The sequence below is a fragment of the Leuciscus leuciscus genome (genome assembly GCF_965113295.1).
Source record: "Leuciscus leuciscus genome assembly, chromosome: 19".
NCBI classification, from domain to species: domain Eukaryota; kingdom Metazoa; phylum Chordata; class Actinopteri; order Cypriniformes; family Leuciscidae; genus Leuciscus; species Leuciscus leuciscus.
Genome location: NC_138743.1, coordinates 3,994,488 through 4,019,830, shown reverse-complemented (window position 1 = coordinate 4,019,830; position 25,343 = coordinate 3,994,488). Strand labels below are relative to the sequence as shown.

The 25,343-nt window shown below is 37.3% G+C and overlaps 1 protein-coding gene across 6 annotated transcripts in view; it reads left to right on the top strand.

Moving 5' to 3' along the window:
- Window positions 1-25,343, top strand: part of gphnb (gephyrin b) — a 106,436-nt gene that overhangs the window by 63,017 nt on the left and 18,076 nt on the right. For 2 of the 6 annotated variants that reach the window (XM_082147166.1, XM_082147165.1), the window contains exons 8-11: window positions 381-515; window positions 13,801-13,842; window positions 15,921-15,995; window positions 23,985-24,047. In XM_082147166.1, coding sequence (XP_082003292.1) covers window positions 381-515; window positions 13,801-13,842; window positions 15,921-15,995; window positions 23,985-24,047 — 315 coding nt within the window. The remainder of the gene's footprint in view (window positions 1-380; window positions 516-13,800; window positions 13,843-15,920; window positions 15,996-23,984; window positions 24,048-25,343) is intronic. The other 4 variants (XM_082147168.1, XM_082147167.1, XM_082147170.1 and 1 more) reach the window with 2 other exon arrangements.

The following is a 25,343-nucleotide window of genomic DNA, read 5'->3' as shown; positions in this document are numbered from 1 at the left end:
CACATTCCACACAATTTTCTACTTAAAACTAAAAAAGTTGATGGGAAACATCTCACAATCTCCTCTTCTTTCATGTAGCAATAGGTTGTGGGTGATATAAGGCATAAAAACATCAAACATGCTTCAAAATCCACTGAAAATACTGTCATCCATGAACTTTTGGCCACATTTTTTCCAGTGTATGGAATGCACTAACATACTATGTGATTAGAAACCTGACAAAAACATGTCCCAAGTTCGGTTTCAACCACAACTTTAAAATAAATAAACACTTTCAATTGCAAACGTTTGACTTTTTAAATTTGCATAATGCTCAAAGAGTAAGTGAACAAATGTTTAGAGGTCTCTGGTTATAATAAACATCCATCTTCGTGTTTTAGATTCCCGACTCCATCATCTCACGGGGTGTCCAGGTCCTTCCCCGTGACACGGCATCTTTGAGCACCACGCCGTCCGAGTCGCCGCGAGCCCAGGCTACCTCTCGCCTCTCCACAGCTTCCTGTCCCACACCCAAGGTGAGAGCGCATCACTTCCTGTTTCCTGTCCCCGCACTGTTCGCTTCCTGTCTGCCTCCCCACCTCGCTCACCCTGCTGCCCAACTCCACGCTCACCTCACCCCAAAACTCCTCACATGCTCCGAGCTGTCAGAGTCCCATCTGTGTGTGGATTTCACAGGTTTCTGTTTCACATCTATATCGAAAAATGATACGGAAGCTTGTTTCGTATTCACGGAATAACATTTTTTAGGTAAATGTGACTTTTTATTTCAGAATTCAGACCTTTTTCCTCGCAATTGCAAGATTATATAGTATTGATATCTCACAATAGAGTGCAACAGTCAGGTTCAGGAAGAAAAAACTACATTACCCATGATGCTGTACAGTAACTTCCACCAATCAGAGAGTCGCCACAAGCAAAACGCGCCAAAATAGCTATTCGAGCTATCCGCCCACTCCCATGAAGCACTTCAAATGATATAATCAAGTCATGACACATGACTCTTCCAGGTCTTGAAATCACACTTGTAAAATTAGACTTCCTCATATATCCTTTTTTTTTTAAGTACCCTGGTTCTTCCAAAAGAAAAAAAGTAATTGAGAGGGGAAAACTAAAATCAATTTGAGTTGTTTTGACTTATTTTAATGCTGGTTTTATCGTATTTTAAGTCATTTTTTTAAGTCACAAGTTTGCTGAGAATCAATGCTTTAAAGTGATTATCTTGTGATAAATAGTTGAAAATGATCTGTTAATAAACATTATGCACTCTGACTTATCACCTTTGCATTTATGCATTTGGCAGATGCTTTTATCCAAAGTGCCTTACATTGCATTCGAGCTGTAAATTTGTTTGTTCAACTCATGCATTCCCTAAGAATCGAACCCATGACCTCGGTGTTGCTAGCGCCGTGCTCTACTGTTGAAATATGACCAGCTGTCCCCGACCCATCTGTCTCGAGACTCTCACCCGAGCCGGGCGATGAACACTCGTTCCTCAGCTCATATGTCACAATCATTTCTCGCCCTGCTGTGTGGATATGGATGGTTGTCATGGGAGCGGGCGTTGCCATGGAGACTGTGCTATGCTCATATGAGCGAGAGGGTTTGTGTACAGGTATCAGTTTTGGACAGAGATGCAAAATTCCCTCATGTCATTGCAAACGTGTGATGATGATGATGATGTTCATGCTGCTCTTTTCTATTCAGGGAATGCATGTAGTAAACCCAGGCTGTTGAGCTCCACAAACTACAACTTACAAATGCAGTCCATATGACTTCTGTGCCCAAAGGCTTCTGAAGCCATTCGGTAGCTTTCTGTCACAAACACAGACAAAAATGTTATTAGCTAATAAAAATATATAGTGCCTCACACACCCAAATCATTCATTCAACCCTCCTCAGGCTTACAACACAACAAATTTATTTATTATTATATATAAATCACCATCATTTAAGTGATTTATAGCCGTCCTGATCACAAGCATACTGAGAGACTCTCTCTCTGTCTCTCGATGTCACTTCCTGTCTTCTGTTCTCTCTCTCACACACACACACACACACACACACACACACACACACACACACACACACACAGATGATGATATGGCTGTGGCAGTTCTCCACACACGTTATATAACACAGTTACATAACAGTGAGCCACTAACACATATACTAGTTCCTGTGACTATCTGCTAATGCAATTCTGCATCTAATTATAATGCACAAGTAATTACGCTGGATGATTGTTGCTCATCGTTAAGAATATATTGATTTAAACCCTATTTCCTTTTATTTCAGCAAGGATGCATTACATTGACAGTAAAAATAGCAGTAAAGGCATTATAGACATCAGAAAGAATGTTTTCTGCAAAGCTGCTTTGAAACAATGTGTATTGTGAAAAGTGCTATACAAGTAAATCTGGCTTAATGCAACGGTTTCCAACATTAATAATCAGAAATGTTTCTCGAGCAGCAAATCATCATATTAGACTGATTTCTGGAGGATCATGTGACACTGAAGACTGGAGTAATGATGCTGAAAATAAAGCTTTGATCACAGGAATAAATTACATTTGAAAATATATTCACATAGAAAACAGTCATTTTAAATATATAATATTTCAAAATTTTGACCGTTTTTACTGTATTTTTGGTCAAATAAATGCAGCCTTGGTGAGCTTTCAAAACCTTTTGAACGGTAGTTTAATTCAACTTTAGGCTGTGCAACGATTACACTGTTTTTAAAGTATTTTTACACTAGTGCTGTTGATGTAATGCTTTACTTTAGAGCAATTAATTATACAAAAAAAACAAACAGATTCCAATATTGCATCCGTGCAAAAGCCTAAAATGCTCCATTTATCCTGGTTTGCTCAGTGTGTCTACAGTGTGTGTTTCCAACGTCTGAGATGTCAAAACCTTAATGTGAAGGAAGCAGAGAATCCACTGACAGCTGCAGATGAAGGATAAATCCACATTGCTTGGCGTGTGTGTGTGTGTGTGTGTGTGTGTGTGTGTGTGTGTGTGTGTGTGTGTGTGTGTGTGTGTGTGTGTGTGTGTGTGTGTGTGTGTGTGTGTGTGTGTGTGTGTGTGTGTGTGTGTGTGTGTGTGTGTGTGTGTGTGTGTGTGTGTGTGTGTGTGTGTTTATTTGTACTGGAAACGAGACAAAATACTGAGAAAGAACCTCATATTCTGCAGTGGATGAATGTGAAGCTCAGGGTCTGCTTTACTCCACATGGTCTTTGTTGAGCTGTAGTTTCGGAGCTTCATGTGTCTGTGTGCCGTAAAGCTGTTTTAGATGATGCCTGATTTGTCGGGATCTGATCTCGTGAGCAGAAATAGTTTTCTAGTTTCTGCACTCATATAAGATACGCGTTGCTTTGAAAGAGACTCCCTCAAACACAAAATCTTTGGGCCTAAGTTTATGATTTACATATTTGAATTGCATATAATATTTCCACCTATTTGGATTACACAGTTTTAACATGAACTAATAAACTCAGTCATACATAAATGAAGATTTCTGCACTTAAAAAAATAATATATTATTAACAATTTGCATCTATTTTATTTTATTTAAATAATCACATCAAAATGCATTATTCAAATTGCTTTTATCAGCATAAATCTGTCTCATCGTGAAAATGTACCCGTTTATTTTTTGCATGACTGACAAATATGCATCACATCAATTGTATTAGTTTATACGTTAAAACTGTGAAATTCAAAATGGATGGAAATTTTATATGCATTTCAAATACTTAAATCTTCCATTTAGGGTGAGATATGGGTGCATGTTTCTACGGATGGTGGTGGTGGGGTGGTGGTGGTGGTGGTGGGGTGGTGGTGGTGGTGGGGTGGGGGGGGGAATTAGATGACAGGAAAAATAATAAGTCTCTTGTAAATGTTTCACGTTACCCTTGAGAAACGCAAGCGAGCGAACGCAAAAGCATTTACAAATATTCTTTCCTACATCTCATATTTTTTCCTTCACCAATCACCATGTCCCTTTAGAGGCTCCGTATGCTTCTGTTTTGGCCTATTCTTACAGACATATCTGTAATTTTTTAGTAATTCTGAATATGAAATGGTTCCTTCACTATCTTCATTATCCATTTGATGCATAAATGCACAAAAGCACTTGTGAAACTTACAAGCTCCAGTCACATTTTATCTCAGTTTGCTGGGAAGTGTTTAAAAGGGTTGATATTATGTGTATTTGCATAAACTACTTGTAAGTTAGTAGACCTCTTAGTAGTGTGTGTGTGTGTGTGTGTGTGTGTGTGTGTGTGTGTGTGTGTGTGTGTGTGTGTGTGTGTGTGTGTGTGTGTGTGTGTGTGTGTGTGTGTGTGTGTGTGTGTGTGTGTGTGTGTGTGTGTGTGTGTGTGTGTGTGTGTCATTCTTAATTTCTTCGGGTTTTTTTCTACTTCAGGTTGTAATTTTCGGCTCATTCTCTCTCTCTCTCTCTCTCTCTCTCTCTCTCTCTCTCTCTCTCTCTCTCTCTCTCTCTCTCTCTCTCGCTCTCTCCCTCTCCCCTCCTCCTCCTCCTCCTCTCTCCATCCATATGTGTGTGTACACTTTCTCTCTGTGTCAGTGTGTGTGTGAGAGAGATCTCAGTCTTCATGTAGAATAGATGATGGTAAGTCTTCACTCTTCCTCTGGCATTTGAGTTTTTTTTTGGTCAGAAGACACGTGTTCTCTTTATGTTTTTGTGTGTATGTGTGTATTTGGCTAAATTTGATAGAATATGCCATAGAAAAAATGAGTGACATGTGAATGAACTTGTTGCTAGAGGTCTGCATTCATCAGTCCATCTATCAATCTATCCTGTGTTATGTCTTTTGGCGATATGATATAGAGATTTTAAATTTTGCTTGATAATTAGTCATGAGTATTTGCTCTTGGCAATTTGTCCGATGCAATATTGTCCAGTTGTGTGTAAATATTCATATATTTTGTTCGTTGTATCATACTTTTGTGATATTCATCCCACAATTATGCGATGTACATCAGAAGATCTCAGACCATGTGTTCTTTCAGATGTTTGGCAGAATTATGAGTATGTTTGATAACTCCCTAAAGCTGCTTTTAAAATGTTGTCTGCCAAAAAAATTTAGTAAGATAATAACTTGATGCTTTGAGACTAGCAAATGCCTGCAGTGTGTTGGCTAAAATGTATTATAGATTTTCAGATGAATTAGAATTTATCCTTCAATAAATTATTTTATATTATGGTTAGGATTTATATATATATATTTATATATAGATGCTCAACTGGAATTTATCATTACAAAACATTGCCACAGTGTTACCACAGTGCTAGTTTGAGGATATTGAGATTATAGACTGTATAAACTCAATCAGCTGATAATGACAGGCAGGCAAATGTGTTTTTTTAGCCCAATTCTGAAAGAAAAGGCTTGCTCTTTACTGATTTTTTAAGATCTTTAAAGAGAAATGGACGATTTAAAATATGCCCCAGCACTGATATCTGAAGCACTGTGTGTTATGAACAGACATGAATGCTGTAAAGTTGCTCTAGTGTATCGTAGTGTCCACAGACGCTCAGATGAGGCTCGTAGTTGCGGATCCTAATAGCTGCAGTACAGAAGGACCTACTAAAGCATTATTAAATACAGCTCGGCAGAAAGCGTTTTGCTGTGCATTTGCAGTCTTGAGCAGATTGTCTCCCTTCAGAGGGGTCTAATCTGAGTCTCGCGACTGAACCGGACATTTGATCCAAATTAATATTCTGTTATCATTTACTCACCCTCGTTTGCACTCGAAAAAATATTTAACCCTACATTTTTAACAGTTTTATTATTTTTTTATAATACAAACATTCTTTACATCGGGTGGTTACACAATAAAACAAACAAAATTGGAAAAATAAAACAATCACAACAACAAAAGAAGACATCTGAGTAAAAATATTACAGCAACTATGATGCACCAACACAATCTGCAGATTTGCCCATCAAATTAGGAAAAATTGCAAAAAAAAACAAACATGGTCTTTCCTTTCCTTAAAGGGATACTTCACCGATTAGCATTCAGCTTTGTATCAGTAGAAACCCGGTAGTATTTTCGAGGTGACCGTGCTTCCCTCCCTCATGTCCCCCTGAGACGAGAGATTTCTGTATTGTGTGTCTGGAAATAAACCTCAGATGACGCAAAAATCATCATTTATCTTCATCAGAGGCTTTGTCCAGAGGCGAGAGACTACGGCCAATAGGAGGAGCTCGTTCCGCATGTGTTCAACCCGCCCATAGGGGGATCTCACGATAAAACGCCGTCTTTTCAGTTTCGAGTCGACTAGTAGCCTAGCTGTATCATTTCTCCCGATACTGCCCTCTGTAACCGGTAGGCGTGGATTGGGCCTCGTAGGGCAGCGAAGCAAGTGCATTCTGGGAGTTGTTGTCTTTCATGCACATGAGCCAAAAATACATTTTCTGGCTTTTCTCAGTCTAGAAGGCACCAACTTCTAAAATAATTTCACATTTCTACTACATAAATGACCCAATTTAAATACACATTCATCTTTCCAGCGGTGAAACATCCCTTTAATAAACCCTACGTTTAAGATTTATCTATATTAATTGCAAATACATTTTCCATCCTTTTGGATTACAGAGTTTTAACCAGTGGTGGACCGTAACTAAGTATTGTCATGAAAGCCCCAGTTTGGCAGCAGTCAGTTCTCACCACAGAAGTTTGCTACAGAAGTGAGCGTGGTAAAGCTGAGGAGTGGAGGGGGATGAGAGGAGAATGACAGCACAGCAACGGCATCGACAGTTTTATTTCGCTCTCATTGAGTTAAAAGCATCAAAGCTTCCCACAAATGCACACTGCAGTTCACCATTACACACAACACAATATGCACATGCTTTTATAAAGTCACCATAAACCGTTACACAAATACAGTACATATCCTGACAGCTATAATTGAATGCACAAATAAATGCACTACAAATAAATAAATATATGTGAATGCACTATTGCATCTTTGATAACTTTAGCAGTGTTTTTATAAGCCGTTTGATTGGTTATAGAGCTGTAAAGACTGATAATTCACAGTGTGGATGAATCGCGTTTGTGTTGAAGACTCAGGATCTGTTGAAGAGGACTTGTGCGACACAGAAAGCAAAAACAAACTCTCATTTTGACCCAGTACTGCATCTCTCACTTACTGTATGCGATCTCACTGTTTGAAGAGGAAATCAACGCTTGCTGTCATGAATAATTAAGCAAGGCGTCTTCTCATTGGATAAGGACACGCAGCCTCGTGAATAATTATGAGACACCGATGAGTCATCCATGTACTATGTACAAGAAAACATAACAAAGAAGAATTTAAATCCAGAAGATGAAAAAAGTGCAAAAAAAAAAACTTAATGGATGGTAACATTGTCTTCTAGGATGTTCAACACACATAAAGGCCCAATCCCAATTCTATTTTATACCCCTTCGCCTCCTAAAAGAGTGGCAAGGCGTAGGGGTGAAAATATTCCCCTAAGAAATGGGACACCACTACTACACTGTTACACGTCATTATACGTCGTCGCTAGCGCCTGCGTCACAGGAGATGCGCCAATGTTTATCACAAACTTCCAAGATGCCGTCGTCAGCTGTAGTCATCTCAATTGTGTGGGTTACAGCTATTTTTTTGCATTTTTCTTCTGAAGTTCGCAGAAAACAACGGAGATGATGATATCTTCGACGCCTAAGTATTTTTGGACTTCAGGAAACGTTGCTTGTTGTCAGCGCGAAAACGAATGAGCCTCAGGGTTTCCTCAGGTGTACCTGTTTGATAAAGAACATACAAGACTGGTTGATCATGTTGCAAAAAGCATGAAACTGTGTAAGCACTGTTCGTTTATATCGTGATCACATATAACCACAAGAAAACAATGCGTTCATAGCAGATGTACGGTAAAAGATAAGCCAATTCCCTGCCGCAATTACATTCACCAGTTATCAGACATTAAAATATGTTGCGGGACTATCGTTAACGAACTTCAGCGATTTTTTTTTTTGCAAACGTTTCTTCGAAGAACATGACCGTAAATATGAACACAAGATTGAATGTGACATAAAGAAAATGATTATTGGCAGCCATGTTGCCTCTGTAGCCGGTGTATGCAGGTACATTTCTCATACCCCTTCTTTTGAAGTGTGGCCCCGAAAAATCTTCGTTTCAAGGGCTATCTGGCCCTTCCCCCTACCCCTACCCCTCCAACCAAAAGAGAATCGAGACAGCCCTACCCCTTCACGGGAACACGCAAAACAGAGGGGTAGGGGAAAGTGAAGGGGTAAGGGGCAGAATTGGGATTGGGCCAAAATCTCAGAAAATGTAGTTTAGGGTTTCATGACGCTTTAAGCGGACAGTCTACTAATACTCTAATGACTGCTAGTTGATGTAGTTGCAAAGTTACTTATAGTTAGTAGAGCGTCTAAAGTGGACTTTCGAAATGAAGTGTTACCGAATATGCTTATATTTCAATCAGTACTGAAAAGTATAATTTCAGTCTTTTAGAATTTAGTTTGCCCAACATTTGTGTGTGTCATGTAGTTTTATGCTTATTCAAGTATTTAAACTGACGTCATGAGAAAGTGTATTTAACAAGGTGGCCATTTTGTGTGAATTTCCACAATGGGATTTTTTACGAAATTTGTGCGATTCGTACAAAAGTAAGCTGAAGATCTAAAGGTCTAAACCCAACCTTCACTGAGGCGTAAGCAGATCATACGAAAACAAAACATACAAATTAGATTTCATATGAATTAACCACCAATTCAGCAAAACGTAAAATAGTTACAAATCACATGTTAATCAGTTTGGTGAAGCACTATTTGTGTTAAATTGCCTTGAGAAAAACAGTTTTCTGAGGACATTGCATATGTGAAGCAGTGTGCTGCTGCGGTAAAAGTGTGTGTGTGTGTGTGTGTGTGTGTGTGTGTGTGTGTGTGTGTGTGTGTGTGTGTGTGTGTGTGTGTGTGTGTGTGTGTGTGTGTGTGTGTGTGTGTGTGTGTGTGTGTGTGTGTGTGGCGATAAATAACCATTCTAAAGATTATATCTAGTGCCTTGAGTTTCAATTTAACATTTAACTCGGGTTGGGCTGCAGCCTGCAAGATATATTACTCCGTTCCTGGACCACAAGGACACCTTGCATGCATGAGCATAAGATGCAGTGCTGATTTTATGCCAAAGGTGACGCAATAAGTACCAAAGGATTCTTGTCAGTGCTGGCAGGATTTTATAGGTGCTGTATGTAGTGTTTTTGACTGCACTAAAGCATAAAAATACCAAATGATGCAGAGATTTAGCAGTTCACATACTTGTTACACTGAAAAACTATGTGACAGCCAGTTATTCTATTTTAAAGGGGGGGTTGATTATGATTTCACTTTTCTAACTTTAGTTAGTGTGTAATGTTGCTGTTTGAGCATAAACAACATCTGCAAAGTTACAACGCTCAAAGTTCAAAGGAAAGGGAGATATTTGCTTTTAAAGAAATCGCTTTTTAAGGACTACAACAAACGGCTGGTAGAGACTACACCACATTCCTCCCGGGTTAGTGACATCACCAACCCTAGAATTTACATAAACCCCGCCCCCTGAACACGATTTATAGATTATCAAGACAGAATATGCTAATCAATGACTAGAAGATAACTACACATAAGCTACATAAATTCATCAACTAACCATTCAGAAATGTCCTGTTGCTTCTACATGTTGTCACTTCTTCTTGAGTCTCTCCATCATTGTCTGAATCCGGTTTGAACATAAAAGGCTAAAAGTTGTAGAAATTTTCAGTGCATGTCTGTGTGAGTGCAAGCTGTTGAAGCTCCGCCCCCTGTGCTGGGAGCAGCAGCTCATTTGCATTTAAAGGAACTCACACAAAACGGTGTGTTTTTGCTCACCCTCAAAAATGGACAATTTTAACATACTATGTAGAAATATCTGTGGGGTATTTTGAGCTAAAACTTAACTTATACACTCTGGGGACATCAAAGTCAAAATCAAAATCTATACAAGTTTTAGGGCTGCACGATATAATGATATATATAACATTGATATAATGGATCACCCGGAATTAGACCTACTTATATTGTATTTATATGAAGCGTTGTATTTATGTATTTCCCCGGCGTAGAAATCAGGCACATATAAATGTCAGTGCATGTATGCATAAATGCATGTCAATATCCATGGATCACTGGATCTTTGGTAAGTTGTAGGGCTGTCACTTTTGTGAAAAAATCCTGTTTGATTTTTGAGACGTAAGTGTTCATTGAATCGATTTTAAAATTGATTGTCCATGTCTAAAGACGTTTCCATTTTCAACTCCAAATATAGACAAATCCATGGACAACTAACAGGCATTATAGGACGAACGTAAAGAGGGCGATTGAGACGCGCACAAGTCAGCAATATTTCTGATGATTTATTGGCGTGAAGTTTCGTGCTCAATGACAAACAGGAGTGCAACATTCTCGAAAAACAATAAGCAGAGTGGACTGCCATAACATCAATGAAAAACTGCAGGCTTCAATATGGCTGTGTTTACGATTAGAAATGCCAAACAAATTTCGCCTACGTAGGCGATTGTAGACCGTAGTCCAAATTTGTATATGTAGGGCCTATGCATGAGACTGTCTGAATTCGGGCAGAATTCACATTTTTGTAGTAAAAAGAGACACATTATGCAGAAGTATAGTTAAAATCGATTCCCTATTTTCGTTTTCGAAACTTTTGTTGGTTGATCCGATTAATTGTGCAATCGATTTTCAAACGTAAAGTGACATCCCTAGTAAGTTGTAAGGAAACACTATATCAAGTCCAAGTCGCATTTTTTTAGATTCCTCTATTAAATCCAGTCACTCAGTCCGGCTGAGGGAGTGTGTTCCGGGCGGGAAAGTGACGTCAATGCATACACACTATTTACCCAATTCATAGTTTTCACGTGACATCACATCCTTACAGGAACGCAAGGCTTTGCATCATTGCACGCCAGTTATTTTTACCAGGTCCGTTGTAAGCACTAAAGCGCTTCTGGGTTGTACGTCAGAATGTAGGCTCACTATTGGCCGACGCTGGTCATGTGTGTGATGCTGGCCAATAGTGAGCCTCCGTTCTGATGTACAGAACGCTCTTCACTCAGAAGAAAATGAAGAGTTGAATAAAGTCGTTATTTTTGTGTGTTTTTTTGCACACAAAAAGTATACACTGCTCTACAGTAATTTGAAAGTGATTGCAGTACCAGTTTTGGCCACAACCTTACATACGGTTCCTTTAAATAACATGGGGAGGCGGGGTTTATGACCTATACTAGAACCAGTCACCGGGGGCTGGGACGATACACCTATCTCCCGATGCGATACTATCACGATACTTGGGTGCCGATACGATATGTATTGGGAATTTTTTTAAGAATTGCGATTCTACAAGTATTGCTTTTCGATATTGCAATATATTGCAATTTATTTTAACACTAGACTAGACCATCGGGAAAAGTTAAATCATACACTGTACATGATGTATATAATAAATCATATTTACAAAAACAAATCATCACATCTTTCTGACTTTTATTTCAGAAGCATCATACAATACTACATTCTCTTGAATAAATGATTCAATAACAAATACATTTTTTAACAGTCGCTTGTCGCCACTTAGTGGCGAAACAATGTAATCGATAAATGCTTATTTTAAGCATAAAGTTTCTATGAAAAGCTGATTTTGATCGCTATCGTAGACATCAGTGTTCATATTTGAACTTTAAACTTTTATCCAAGTACTTCTATGATCATTTTAACTATTGCTTCACAGAAATAATGATACTACGAGGTTGAAAGACTGTTTGTGAAGCGGTTTCATGACAAACAAACCGGTTCAGAGATCGCAGATTCTACCGGACCTAAAAAGCATCGGCATTCATCTAAAAATCTCTATAACCACAGGCAACTTTCAACCACTAGCTGCAGTCTTCAGTGTCACATGATCCTTCCGAAATCATTCTAATATGCCGATTTGCTGCTTAAGAAACATTTCTTATTAATTTGATCAATGTTGAAAACAGCTTAATATTTTTGCAGAAACCTTGATTTTTTTTTTGTTCAGGATTCTTTGATGAAAAGGAAGTTTAAATGAACAGTACTAATTTGAAATCTTTTGTAACATTATAAATGTCTTTACTGTCACTTTTGATGCATTTGTAAGCTCGCGCTCGATCGGCCTAAAACCGGCATCCGACCAGCGCGGAAGGTCTTTACGTGTTACTGTCCTTTTCTTGAGGCAAAGTATTTTTTGATTAAATGTAATACATTTGAATATGTATTCTCTCGTTATTTCATCTGACTCCATAAATGAAAAGGTTTTAATGATATCTGTGGGTCATTAATTGTGAGCGAATGTTTGACTATTCCTTTTAACTCTTTAATGCAAATAATGTCAAAATCAGTTAGAATAATCAAATGTAACAATTTATTATGTCAGGTAAATGTATCATGCCAATTTCATAATCAATTCAAAGATAATCGATACAAAACATCAAATTCTGTGGAATAAAGAGAAGAGATGCAAACCCAACATTAAGAAATACATGAGGCTGAGAAGTCTCACTCACTAATCTGAAATACAGAAAGGCCCCGAATCCCCTGCTGCATCCCATTATATAGTCAGGACCTTTTTCACATGGAAACATGTACTAACAAAAGAAATTTGCATTCAGAGGTTACACCTTTTGGGGGTGTGAGACCATTTGCCAGGAGACCACCTTCCTTTGTGTGCCAGTTATCCCCAAACTCTTAAAAACCTTATTACCTTTTGTTTTACTTATTTGGAAATGAGACATTTGTACCAGTCGCACTGAGACATTTCAAATTATACTAAATATGTATAATACTCGATGTTATATCGTTCACATTAAACTATACATTTTCTTGGGTGAATTCAGGTGATCTGAGCATGAGAGAGAGGGGGTGAGGGATGAGGGAATGAAATGTAGATTAGGATGACTCGGAGGTGAGACTTTCGTCTCGATGGTGCATGAGGGCTAGTTCAAATGTTAATTTCCAGAGAGGTCCTTTGTCCTCTCAGGGTCTGGTTGGCATTTTCTCAATTCTTACACATTTAATGCATCCTCGTTGAAATCAAGTATTATTTTATTTATTTTTTTAAATACTTTTCGATGTGTATATTGAGTATATGTGAAATAATTTCTGAATATCCCTGTAATTTTTCCATAAATCTTTACTCACATTGACATCAGTGTTATTGTTTTGAGAAATGTGATCTTCAGTAAACCGGATAATGGTAGTTTGGGTTATAGTTAGCGTGTTTTAGTGGCATAGCAATGTGTTAAACGCTTCACCCATCTTTTCATCTTTGCCGTGTTTGCGTGTGTGCTTGTCCGTATGTGTTGTAAATCCAATATAAATTGGATTTAATGTGAGCACATTTTTATCCCCGCAAGCCAACATCAAAATGGGATCACGAATGATTGCAAAAGAAACCCAAGATGAACTTGCATTCAAAACCGTCAAGTACAAATCCCAGATCAGAAGCACTGTCCTGCCCGAAACACGCCCTATGCAAATACGCAAGTGTAAACGCTGTGTTTGCGTAGTTTCTGGTCTTTATCTTCACATCGTCTCTTTTTAAATGTCTTCTGTTCCCAGCTGCTTTGGCTTGCAGTCCTCCGGGCCAGCAGGGGGCGCAGTGTCTGTCTCAGCTTGGCTTTGCTGGCTCTTATATTTAATTGTCTTCTCTTTTCCCCTTCTCATGGCACCCAGGCGCGGCTCCCCTCCTCTTCATCCACCCTAAGCATTGCTGAGGTATTCCTGCATGCATCTCGGGCCAGATCAGCAACAGCTCTCCTCCACCTCCACATGTTGTCATGTGACACGTTGAATGTGCCCATGATGAATGTTGCTTGAATCCCCTCCTGTCTTGTCATGCATGCTTTTATCTCGAGTGCAACTGAGAAGAAATGACTTGCTGTCATTTATATGACAAATTTAGATGTTTGTCTTGGAGATTTTTTGTTGTTGTTGTTGTTTTATGTGTTTTTGACATTGGTTTTTCCATCATTTTTTCTTTTACTTTTTTCTTTTAATGCATTTTTAATGTTATTTTCCCTCATCCATGAAACGCTCTATGGCAATGTGAAGTACAATGTATTTGCTAGCACTTAACTGTATTATTTATATATCGACAATAAATCGGCCTAGATTTTCGGTATCGACAAGTGAAAAACCTGTATCAATCGACAACTAGTCGTTATCTACGTAAAACACGCAATATACTCTTAAAGTGCAGCTTATAACTTCTCTTTCTGCTGCATTTTAGACATATTGGGAACTTTTTTCACTCTGATTGTTTTAAAGAGTTTTTTAATAGTTTTTAAAATAAGTTTTATTCGATGTTCTATCCATATACTGTAAATTACAAGCTTATATATATAATACTGTACAGCTTATATATTATATACTACATTGAGATGTTTTAGTTAGTTATTTAATAATAAGTAAATTATTGATACATTTTTGTAAAATTTTATTAGTGTGACAGCTATTAACATATTTTTCCAGTAACAAATTGATTTTTTTTTTTATTATTAAAAACAAAAAATGTTATGGAAAAATTATAATTTTTTGTCAAATTGTATTCCGGATATAAAAAAATAGAAGTAGCTATTTATTAATTTTTATTAGCATGACTCAGCTTTTAAAAATGTTTAAATGTTGTCTTTTTTCCAGTAACAAATTATTATTATTTGTATTAAAAAAAATTAAAAAATGTAATGGCAATATTTTTATTGGACAGATTGTAGTCCAGATATCTATGGAAGCTTGTTTCCGCAACAAAAAAAATAAATAAAAAAAATTAAAGATAATTGTGACATTTTATCTTTTTTTCTCACAATTGCAAGAATATATAAAAAAGGTCAGATTTGCAAGATGTAAACTTGCAATTGCGAGGGGAAAAAGTCCAAATTGTTAGATAAAAAGTCACAATTACCTTTTTTTTATTATTAAGATTTTTTTTAATTCAGTGGCGGAAACAAGCTTCCATAGACATCATAAAAAAAAACGTATTTTACGTAAACTACACTTAATTTACTTATCCAGTGTATTTGTATCTCAACTTTTGGGAGTAAGTAAAACTCCCATGTTTAAAAAAAAAAAAAAAAAAAGCCAATGAACAAAAAAAGAAACTTGGGATTTTTTAGTAGGTATTTTTATTCATTTGTACTAATGTGACAGTAGCTCAGCTATTTTAAATGTTGTCTTTTTCCAGTAACAAATTAATTTTATTTTTTTATTTTAAAAATCTAAAAAAGTCTTTGTCAATATTGTTTTAGAGAGAGATAAATCTCATGCAATGCATACTAGTTCACTGACTAATATGTGTCAGTTGCTCGTATAGCGTAGCGGACTGCTCAAACAGACTGAACTAGTTTGCTGTCTTGGAGAAGCTTGATGCGAGTGTCATTCACCATGGGAGTGATTTCTCCTGCTCCACGATTTCTTTTCTGTTGGTTTGTTCCTATTTATCACTCACGATTTACAGCATTAGATCAGTTGAGTTGTTTTTACCAGGGGTGAGTTTTCATTCCGTTCAGCTGCTCATGTTTTCCATTGCGGCGGTTGCACATCATTGCAGTGTGTTTTTATTACTGTGCGTCTTGTTGGAGAGAGTTAGTGTATCTCTGAGTGTGTTTGTGTCAGTGTTTGTGGCAGAGCATGCTCATAAATGTGTTTGATAGAATGCGGATCGATTCTGTATATGTGCCTGTTGGATATGGAGAGGTTTGTGTGTGTGTGTGTGTGTGTGTGTGTGTGCGCGTGTGGGGGAAAGATAGGAGTGTGTGTGTGTTTAGGGTGAGTGACTATCCTGTGGCTTCCTCCAGGCGTCACGACGAGAGTTCAGAGCACACCTGGATGAGGTCATCACACTCAAGTCAAGGTACTCTACCTTGGACCAGGTAAAGAGCTCATCTTTAATCATAGCGAGACAGATTTAGCCTCATAAAGTCTAGAAATAGACTCTAAAAAATACTTTTTTGTGGTTAAAAATATAACAAAGACTATTTGAGTACATTTTACTATTTCAGTCTTACTTAAAAATTTGTATTTCTTTGCAATTGTTTCAAAGTAAATCCTACACCAGGGTTGTTTTGTTCATAAATCAGCTACGATAACAGATTCACCATTGTTTATGAAAATAGCACAACAGTTTTCAGTCAAATATATAATATTTAGCTGCGTCAGTCGACTATTAGTTACTCTGTAAAACACAGATTAGACGCCTATATTTTTAGTCTGTTCTGAGATTTGTTATTTAGCACACAGTTATTTAGTAATCAATGTAAAATTATACATATTTATACATTTTAATTAGCTGTCAGTCTATACATAGTCATGTTCCTGTAACAAATAGATTTTATTAAATGATTATTAAAAACAAAAATTCGGATGTATAAACACTTTTTTTGTCCTATTGTATTCTGGATATCATAAAAAAAAGTTTAGCTCAGCTTTTAAAATATATACAAATAAAATAGTATATATATATATATATATATATATATATATATATAATTGTTGTCTTTTTCTAAAACCACAAAACACCACTAAAAAGGACATCATAAGTTTGCAAAATTCCTTTGATCATATATATACATACCATTATTTACCATCATAACTACAGTCTCCTCCAAAATACCATAGTTACTACAGTTAATGTGCAACTAATCTTTTACAAATAGAAAACAGAAGCAAGTGGCGTGCAACAAGTTTTTTTGTGACAGTTTTTTTCTACTTCAAAATGTCACACTTAATTCAATGCGTTACTTGCCGTTTCTTTGTAGTTATTTGCGCAATTGACTTGCAACTTCAAATATCAAATTAAATCCTACACCAAAGTTTTGCTGAGCAATAGAAGATTTAGCCACTAAAGTCACTGTGTTATTAAGTTATTAAGATTTAGTATGCATGATTCTACAGTAGAAACAGTGGTATTTTGGTGTTAAGATAAAGATAAGCCTTTTTTGCACAGAGCATGGCCATATTATGGCATGAATATTTTCACTTTTATATGATCTTTTAGCAGACACTTTGATCAAGTGAATAAGTGACTTAATTAAAACAACCAAAATTATATTGCTCTGACACACTCATTCACTGCCATTTGTTCCCTTTTTGTTTTACTCATGTGTGATGTTGTTTGTGTCGAGGATCTAACAGTGTGTTTGCAGCAGTGTATGTGTGTTGGAGAGACTTTAATGAATATGTTTATGTGTGTGTGTGTGCATAGCATTGTAATTAGTCAAACTTGCTGGATAACTTCCCTCAAAACATTGAGAATAATGCAGCGGAAAGATCCTCTTAAGCTACACTTAAAACGGCAGCCATCCCTGTAAAACAGGGTAACCTATGGTTAAACAGGGTAACCTATGGTTAAACATGTAAACATATGTAAAACCTACATAGACAGCAGCCTTTTAAGGCAGAATGCTTAATGAAACAGAACCGGAAGTGACTGGTTTTAGACAGTACATAGGCAATGCATATCAATTCCAATTAGAGCTGCACGATAAATCTAGCCTGGAAATCCAGGCCAAAATCTGAAAGATTAATGGTCTGGCATCGACTAATGAAAATCGACCAGTTCGAGGGGCGGCACCAAGCATGCATTTGAAAATCTCACTGCACGCAATTGGATAACACTACGACCAATCACAACAATAAACCCCATACGCTTAGCTTACCAGTGGAGCTAACTGGTAGATTAGACTCTTGGCAAAACAGCAAAAACGTCCTTCTTGCAAAGGAAGGATTCGAGCGGCGTCTTCTGTTCCTCTTTTAGATAAAAAGCCAAGTCTAACTCGTTCATTGTAGCGGCCAAAGCCGTTTCAAACAACTGGTGTTCATCCATAGCCATCTTGCAATGTTTACTAATGACTTCGACGTCACAGCGCTGTCGTCATCTTTAGCTCGCCTCTGGCCCCGCCTATATCAGATAACCCGATGTGATTGGTGCAGCTCGGATACAAGGGCATATTTAATGAGCATCATTACTCGGCGCCAGAGTAAACTCGCTGAGCAAATTCAACTTGTGCTCTCGCCGAGAACTCTGGATTTCCAGGGTACGATTAATCGTGAAAAGATCACAATCTCAATTCAAACACCCACGTGATCTTATTCCTAAATGACAACGATTCGACTCTGTCTATTAAACCTTTGTCAAGTACGATCACAGCTAAGATCTGTGTTCTGATCCAGAGAGAGTAATTGTCATATATAGGTATGAAACAGCTTCACAGTCACAGTCTCATTATTTCTGTGTTACAATAATTCAAATTATGACACAAGTACTGGAATAAAAGTTTATAGTTCGGAAATAAACACTGATGTCTAGTGTAGTGATCAAAATAAAGTAAATCAACTTTTGAAATTAACATGACGCTTCAAATAAAAATGGCATCAATTACATATTTACATCAGTAGGTGGTGACAAGTGACCACTTTTCAAAGTGACATTTTTCATTGGATAATGAATTTGAAATAATCGAAAAATGCGAATTCATTCAGGAATGAAACAAATGAAGTATTAATGAGTGAGTCATTGGGCCCTATTTTAACGATCTAAGCTCATGGTCTAAAGCGCAAAGCTAAAGGGTGCAAGTTCACTTAGGGCGTCTGAATCCACTTTTGCTAGTTTAACGACGGGAAAAATAGTCGGCGCACCCGGCGCGTGGTCTTAAAGGGTTGTCCCTATTCTCTTAAAGAGTAATGGGTATGTTTTGGGATTTTTGTGCGTTAAACCAATCAGAGTCTCATCTCCCATTCCCTTTAAATGCCAGTTGCGCTCGCGCCATGGCCAATTCGCTATTTACATGACGGAATTTGATAGTGGAAAGACTGAACGCGTCTCCAGAGCGCAAACGGATCAGCTCGTGCGCAAACAGACCATCTACAGGACAAGCCGGACTCCACTATATCTTTATGTACACAATAATAATCTTTTACATTGTAATCCTTTTATTTTAAATATTTGGCATGTTTGTGTGCTGCTGTGCGTCCCTGTGTGTGTAATAAAAAGAGTGTACACACGTTGTGGATTCGCCTATAGGCGCACATTACTAACGCGTTCATTAAATAACAAAAAAAATAATATTGCGCTATAGACTTTAGACCAGGTTTCAGTCGGTCAATGGCTCAGTCTATTTCAGTTCCTCAAAATAGCAACGCGCCATCAATGCGCCAGAACACACACCTCGTTCTCAGACCAGCAGCCCATGGGGCGCACAGATGAGCGCAAATGCATTTGCTATTTAAACAACGTGGCGCAGGACGTGAAAATGAAAACTGCGTCGGGCTGAAACTAGCAAAAAAAAAGGTCACGCTTGGCGCTGCATTGTGCCGGGTGTAAGATAGGGCCCATTGAATCATTCACTCAGACCGAGTTTAAATAATTCAGATTAATTAAACATTTTAAATATACTGCAGCAATTAACATTTTGTCAAAACCTCTAGTAAATTACTTTATTTTGTTCAGTTGTCTGTTCAGAATTCTGAGAGAATCACAATCTCTGTTTAAAACCCCCAAAAAAGTGATTCTCAATTTATCCAGAATTAGCTCCAATTCCATTATAGAGTTTAAATGGCATAGTTTAGGTCTGATTTGTGTGTGTGTGTGTGTGTGTGTGTGTGTGTGTGTGTGTGTGTGTGTGTGTGTGTGTGTGTGTGTGTGTGTGTGTGTGTGTGTGTGTGTGTGTGTGTGTGTGTGTGTGTGTGTGTGTGTGTGTGTGTGTGTGTGTGTGTGTGTGTGTGTTTCCTATTATGCACTTCAGGAGTGTGTTGAGTTCAGCTTCACAGTTAGTGCAGATTGTAAAAATGACAAGAGCTCCTGTCCTGCTTCAACCCCGTCACTGTCTTAATTAAGTGAGAGTACACACTCCATCATATGGTTTGGTCTTCTAACTGACATCAGTAGGATATCTAAAACCATCACTAATACTAACTAACCCACACACACACACACTCCAGTTTCATATACTCTTAAAAATAAAGCTTCCAAAAGGGGGGTTTTGCCATTGAAGAACATTTTTTGGAGAACATTTAAATTAAAGAACAGTTCCTAAAATAACCTTTGGTTACACTTTATTTTAAGGTGTCATTGTTACAGTGTAATTATATATTTAAGTACTGAGTAATATTAATTAACTATATGTACTTACTATAGGGTTAGGGTAGGATTAGGGTTTGGTTGAGGGTTAGTTGCATGTAATTATGCATAATTTACTGTTATTACTATGGTAAGTACATGTAACATATGTAACAAGGACACTGTAAAATAAAGTGTTACCGAACCTTTTTTTTTTTTTTTTTTTGTGTAAAGAACATTTTAATATATATATATATAAAAAAACTTTTTCCACTATAAAGAACCTTTTGTGGAATGGAAAAGTTCCATGAATGTTAAAGGTTCTTCATGGAATCATCGATCCCAATAAGAACCTTCATTTTTAAGAGTGTTTTCAACCAAAATTAAAAGACTTGTCATGTTTCTTTTTTGTGAATATCTGTATTCACGCCACTTCCATTCACCAAAACAGGTGTCAGACACAATTCATTCCTGGATTAAACATTTAAAGTCATGAAATTACCAAGAATACGATCATAAATTGAATGTGATTGAAAAAACAAATATAGTTTTAAACACCTGTTTCAAACACTCTTTTTTTCTGCTCAGAATCACAATATTGATCATTCAATAATACAAAAAAAAAAAAAACCTAAGCTGAAAGATGATTTATCAGATCACAAGGAAATATATATGTTTCTTATTTCTTGTAAATGTCTTTACAAATTAGGTATTAATTAGCCACATCTATGATATTTTATGAATAGTTAATGAACTGATATTCAGTGCTTTTACAGTTTTTCTTTCCGTTTTTTTTAATTTTTTTATAATTTTTCTTATTTTATTCACTGCAATTATTAAAATGGGTGTTGCATGACATTTGATGTTGACTTTAAAGTGTGTTTTTGTATGACTGGCTACATAGTTCCCTAAAGCGTTGGGGTCTGTGTGTGTTTAACATGTATTATTCTTGGCGATTTTTAAATGTAATCTATATTAAATGTTCGTTAGCATCCTTTTTAGTTCTTCAAACACCTGAAAGATAAAGGGGTCATATGATGCTTTTAAATATTTACCTTTAGTGTGTAATGTATCTGTTTGTGCATATATGAGATTCGCAAAGTTACAGAGCTCCTCGTCTCCTATAATAGGGATTTATCCCATCTAACAGAGAAAGATGTGGTTCTGATCGATCGGCTCAAACTGATCCGGTAAAAGGACAACATTATTATTATTAACTTTGTGTTTACAATTGCTTTAGAAGCCTCGGAAGCTGAAGCTCAGGATTATGGCAAGGCGTGTTATATTTCAGACACACGCTTGAGGTGTTCGGCCAATGACAACGCACCGTGTCAGCTGGCCAATCAGAGCACTCTGAGCTTTACAGAAGGAGGGGCTTTGTAGAAATCGTTTCCCGTACAACGGTGTAACTCGCTGCTTAACTAGATAGTCACGACTGTTTCCCGAAACCATATTGTCACAAATTGGTCGTTCAACCACGTTGGTTAATGAAATCACACGTGGTCGAGTAATAACTTCTTTTAATAAATCTGTTTGAGATCGAATTAATTGCTATGTTTTGCTAGGGCTGTAGTCAAGACCACCTTTGTCGAGTCCAAGACAAGTCCGAGACCAGGACTAGTCGAGTCCAAGTCAAGACCGAGTCCAAAAAGGTTTGAGTCCGAGTCAAGACCGAGCCCAGGACAGGAAAAAAAAAGTCTGCTAAAAAATATAGCCTATAGAAATTAAATCATTATGTAATAATGAAATAATGAATGATTTAAATTTTATTTAAAATAATTGGAATAGGCAACGTGGAATAGGCATTTAAAAGAGAGGCAGATTGTGGAGTGATATGACTCAGAAATTACATCGGGCAATGTTCAGACGTCATTCAGCGAGATGTTCAGGAGAACGCGAGAGCTAAACTTCTACAAGCTCAATAACATCCACACACACACACACACACACCAAAAAAAAGGTAAGAAAAAAGTCGGAAAACTTTGCCCATTAATTAGATGTGCAAGGCAAGCAGGCAAGTGTTCGGGTTGTATGGACAATTAAAAATGTGAATATTCACGTTGCACTAGCGATGGACTTTCAGCGAGTTTATTTAAACATTTATTTTTTAAAGAGCCGTTTGTGAGTCAAACGAGCCGGCTCACGAAAATGCCGAAACGCCCATCGCTAGTTATTAGGTGGCCAGTGTTTCACTTTCCCTCCAATAATATTTTGTTTTAATATCGCGGCGACGTATGTGTGCTTACTGGGAACATAATAAAGACACCTGGACTCGGTCGAGACCAAAAGCCATATTTGGCAAGACCAGTGGCCGAGACCGAGACAAGTCAGAGTCCGAATGCCAGCGAGTCCGAGACAAGTCCGAGACCATAGATAAACGGTCTCCGGACTCGAGTCCAAGACCGGACTACAGCCCTATGTTTTGCTCTAAATTACGGACATGGCATCTGAGGACTATGTGGTAGAGTTTTCCCCTACACACCTGAGGTTGAACCGAGTGTCCTTGACACCTGAAAATATTATACTCAGTTGAGTTGCCTCTGAACGCGCGGGTTGACGCCTAAGCGTAGCTATTCTTACCGCATAAATAAAATGCCCAAGAATTAGAGTTACCCGACCACAATCTAACCCAGCATAAGAGTCTCACAGAGTCGAACGACAACTCGCCCCCTATTGACACTATCACTCGGGAATAAGGTCTTTAGTGTCTAACCTGTAACTTGTTCGACAAACTAACTTGCTGCACAATAATATCCGACAAACTTCAGACAATGCCTTCGAATATGCTTTAATCACGGCCGGAGGATCTCAGACAAATTTCAGAGAGAATCCCACCAGCAAAAGGAATACAACAGTTTTTATAAAATAGGAGAATGGCGAAAATGACATGATACATTACATAATTTCCCTACAATTTGATTGGTTCTTCATAGGCAAACCTTCTGTTACTAGGTAGAAGCGAACTCTGTTTTCTTGATTACTTCATTGTTAATCACACGTTTTCAAACCTAGACATCTGTCTAGTTTCATTTCCCCTGTTTGTTATTTATACACTCACACACTCAAAAGTCACGAGTTTTCGACCAAAGAATTTGGAAACATTTAATATTCAAAAGCATATGAATGTTGTTCCTGCGAGAATTTTTTTTTTTTTTTGTTGTTATGATTAATTAAAAAATCCATCACAACTATTTCTCATTTTTCTCAGTTATTTTGCTTTATTTACAGATTCAATCATAGGCTCGTTCTTTACGTTCAAAAACAACGCTTTAAATCTCGACAAACTAAAAGACGTAAATGACATTAGTATGTATTATTAATAAAAGACACAGATTGTACTGAATGTCAGCTTGCTTATTTTGCTCAAGATAAGGATTTATTGAGTCCACATGTCATGCAAACTAGAAATTACTCTTCTAACCACAGGTCGACGCTGTCGTTCCAAACACACACTCTGCGATGCTGTTTGCGAATGTTCGATGGTTTCGGGAAACACAGACTCGTTGAACTTTCCTGATAACGACAGAACTTGCGGCCATAGCTGGCTAACGATGCTTTCGGGAAACAGAGCGTTACTGGGATTAGAGGAGCTGCAATAACATACAATATGTGAATATTAAAGCATGTTGTTAACCTATTCTACAATCAAAATAACGAACTTTTAAAAGAGCTTCATACGACCCCTTTAACTGTGCCTTCTGTATGTGTGTGTGTCTTTGAGTTGCCTGATGCCGCTGTCAGTCTTCAGTGGGATTGTTTCTTGTGTTGCTTGTAACTGATGGACTGATGACTTTATCTCCGTAAGCTCCAGTGTAGGTTGGAGGTGCTTAAAGACGATCGCCGAGGCCATAGGACCTTCAGTTCTCGAGTAACTATCACAGAACCATCAACAAACTCTCTCTCTCTTTGCCTTCTTTTCCTTCTTGTTTTTTTTTTTGCTCGCCACTTCTTTGTGTCTTTCTTTTAGCATTTCCTAATCTAATTTTGCTTTTCTTTTTGTATATATTTTTGAATATATGGGTAGAAGATGAGTTTGACTAGTTAACATGAACTAACAGCATGTATTAATCTTAGTAAATATACATTTTAACATTTACTAATATACTATCAAAATCAAAAGTTGACATGAACTAACAATGAACAGTTGAATTTTTATTAACTAACATTAACAAAGATTAACAGCTAAAAATGGTAACACTTTAAAATAAAGTTCATTAGTTAACATTAGTGAACTAAGAATGAACAATACTTCGGTTACACTTTATTTTAAGGTGTCATTGTTACAGTGTAATTATATATTTAAGTACTGAGTAATATTAATTAACTACATGTACTTACTATAGGGTTTGGGTTTGGTTGAGAGTTAGTTGCATGTAATTACTACGGTAAGTACATGTAACATATGTAACAAGGACACCGTAAAATAAAGTGTTACCAAAACTTCTACAGCATTTATTAATCTTAGTTAATATTAATTTCAACATTTGCTAATACATTATTCAAACCAAAGGTTGTATTTGTTAACATTAATGCACTGTGAAGTAACATGTACAGCTGTATTTAACATTAACAAAGACTAATAAAAACTGTAACAAATGTATTGCTCCTTGTATGGTAATGAACCTTACTGTAAAGTGTTACCGTAAAAGTTAATATAGCATGAAAAGCTTCCATGTTAGTAGCATAAAACGGTGATTTTAGCCTATTATTGAACCTCTATAATGCACAGCCACAAACAGTGCGTCAGATTACTGGGATCCCTGAACATTTCTGCTTGTTTGTTCACTTTTTAATTCAGAAGCTATAGAGTGTTTTGTGAGTTTTGCTGACATCATCATCTTGTTTGATTTATTATCCCGGCGCTTTGCTCTTTCAGCCGTTCTGTGTGTCTCTCTCACATGTTTCATGAGCCGTCCTGGATCTCTCGCTCTCGTAACTCTTTCTCTCCTCCTCCGGTTCTTCACTAGATGGTCTCTGGCTGCTTCTCCTCGGGCAGCAGTCGTTCTTCGGGGAACATTTGACTCTTATATATCATCCTCTCTCGTTCTCGCTGTAGAGCACTAGACCGTCTACGAGATCTTTCCCGGCACTGATTATAGGGTGGTTTTCACAAGTACAGTCATCACAAACTCCAGGAGCTATCACTTCAGTCCAGAAGAGACGC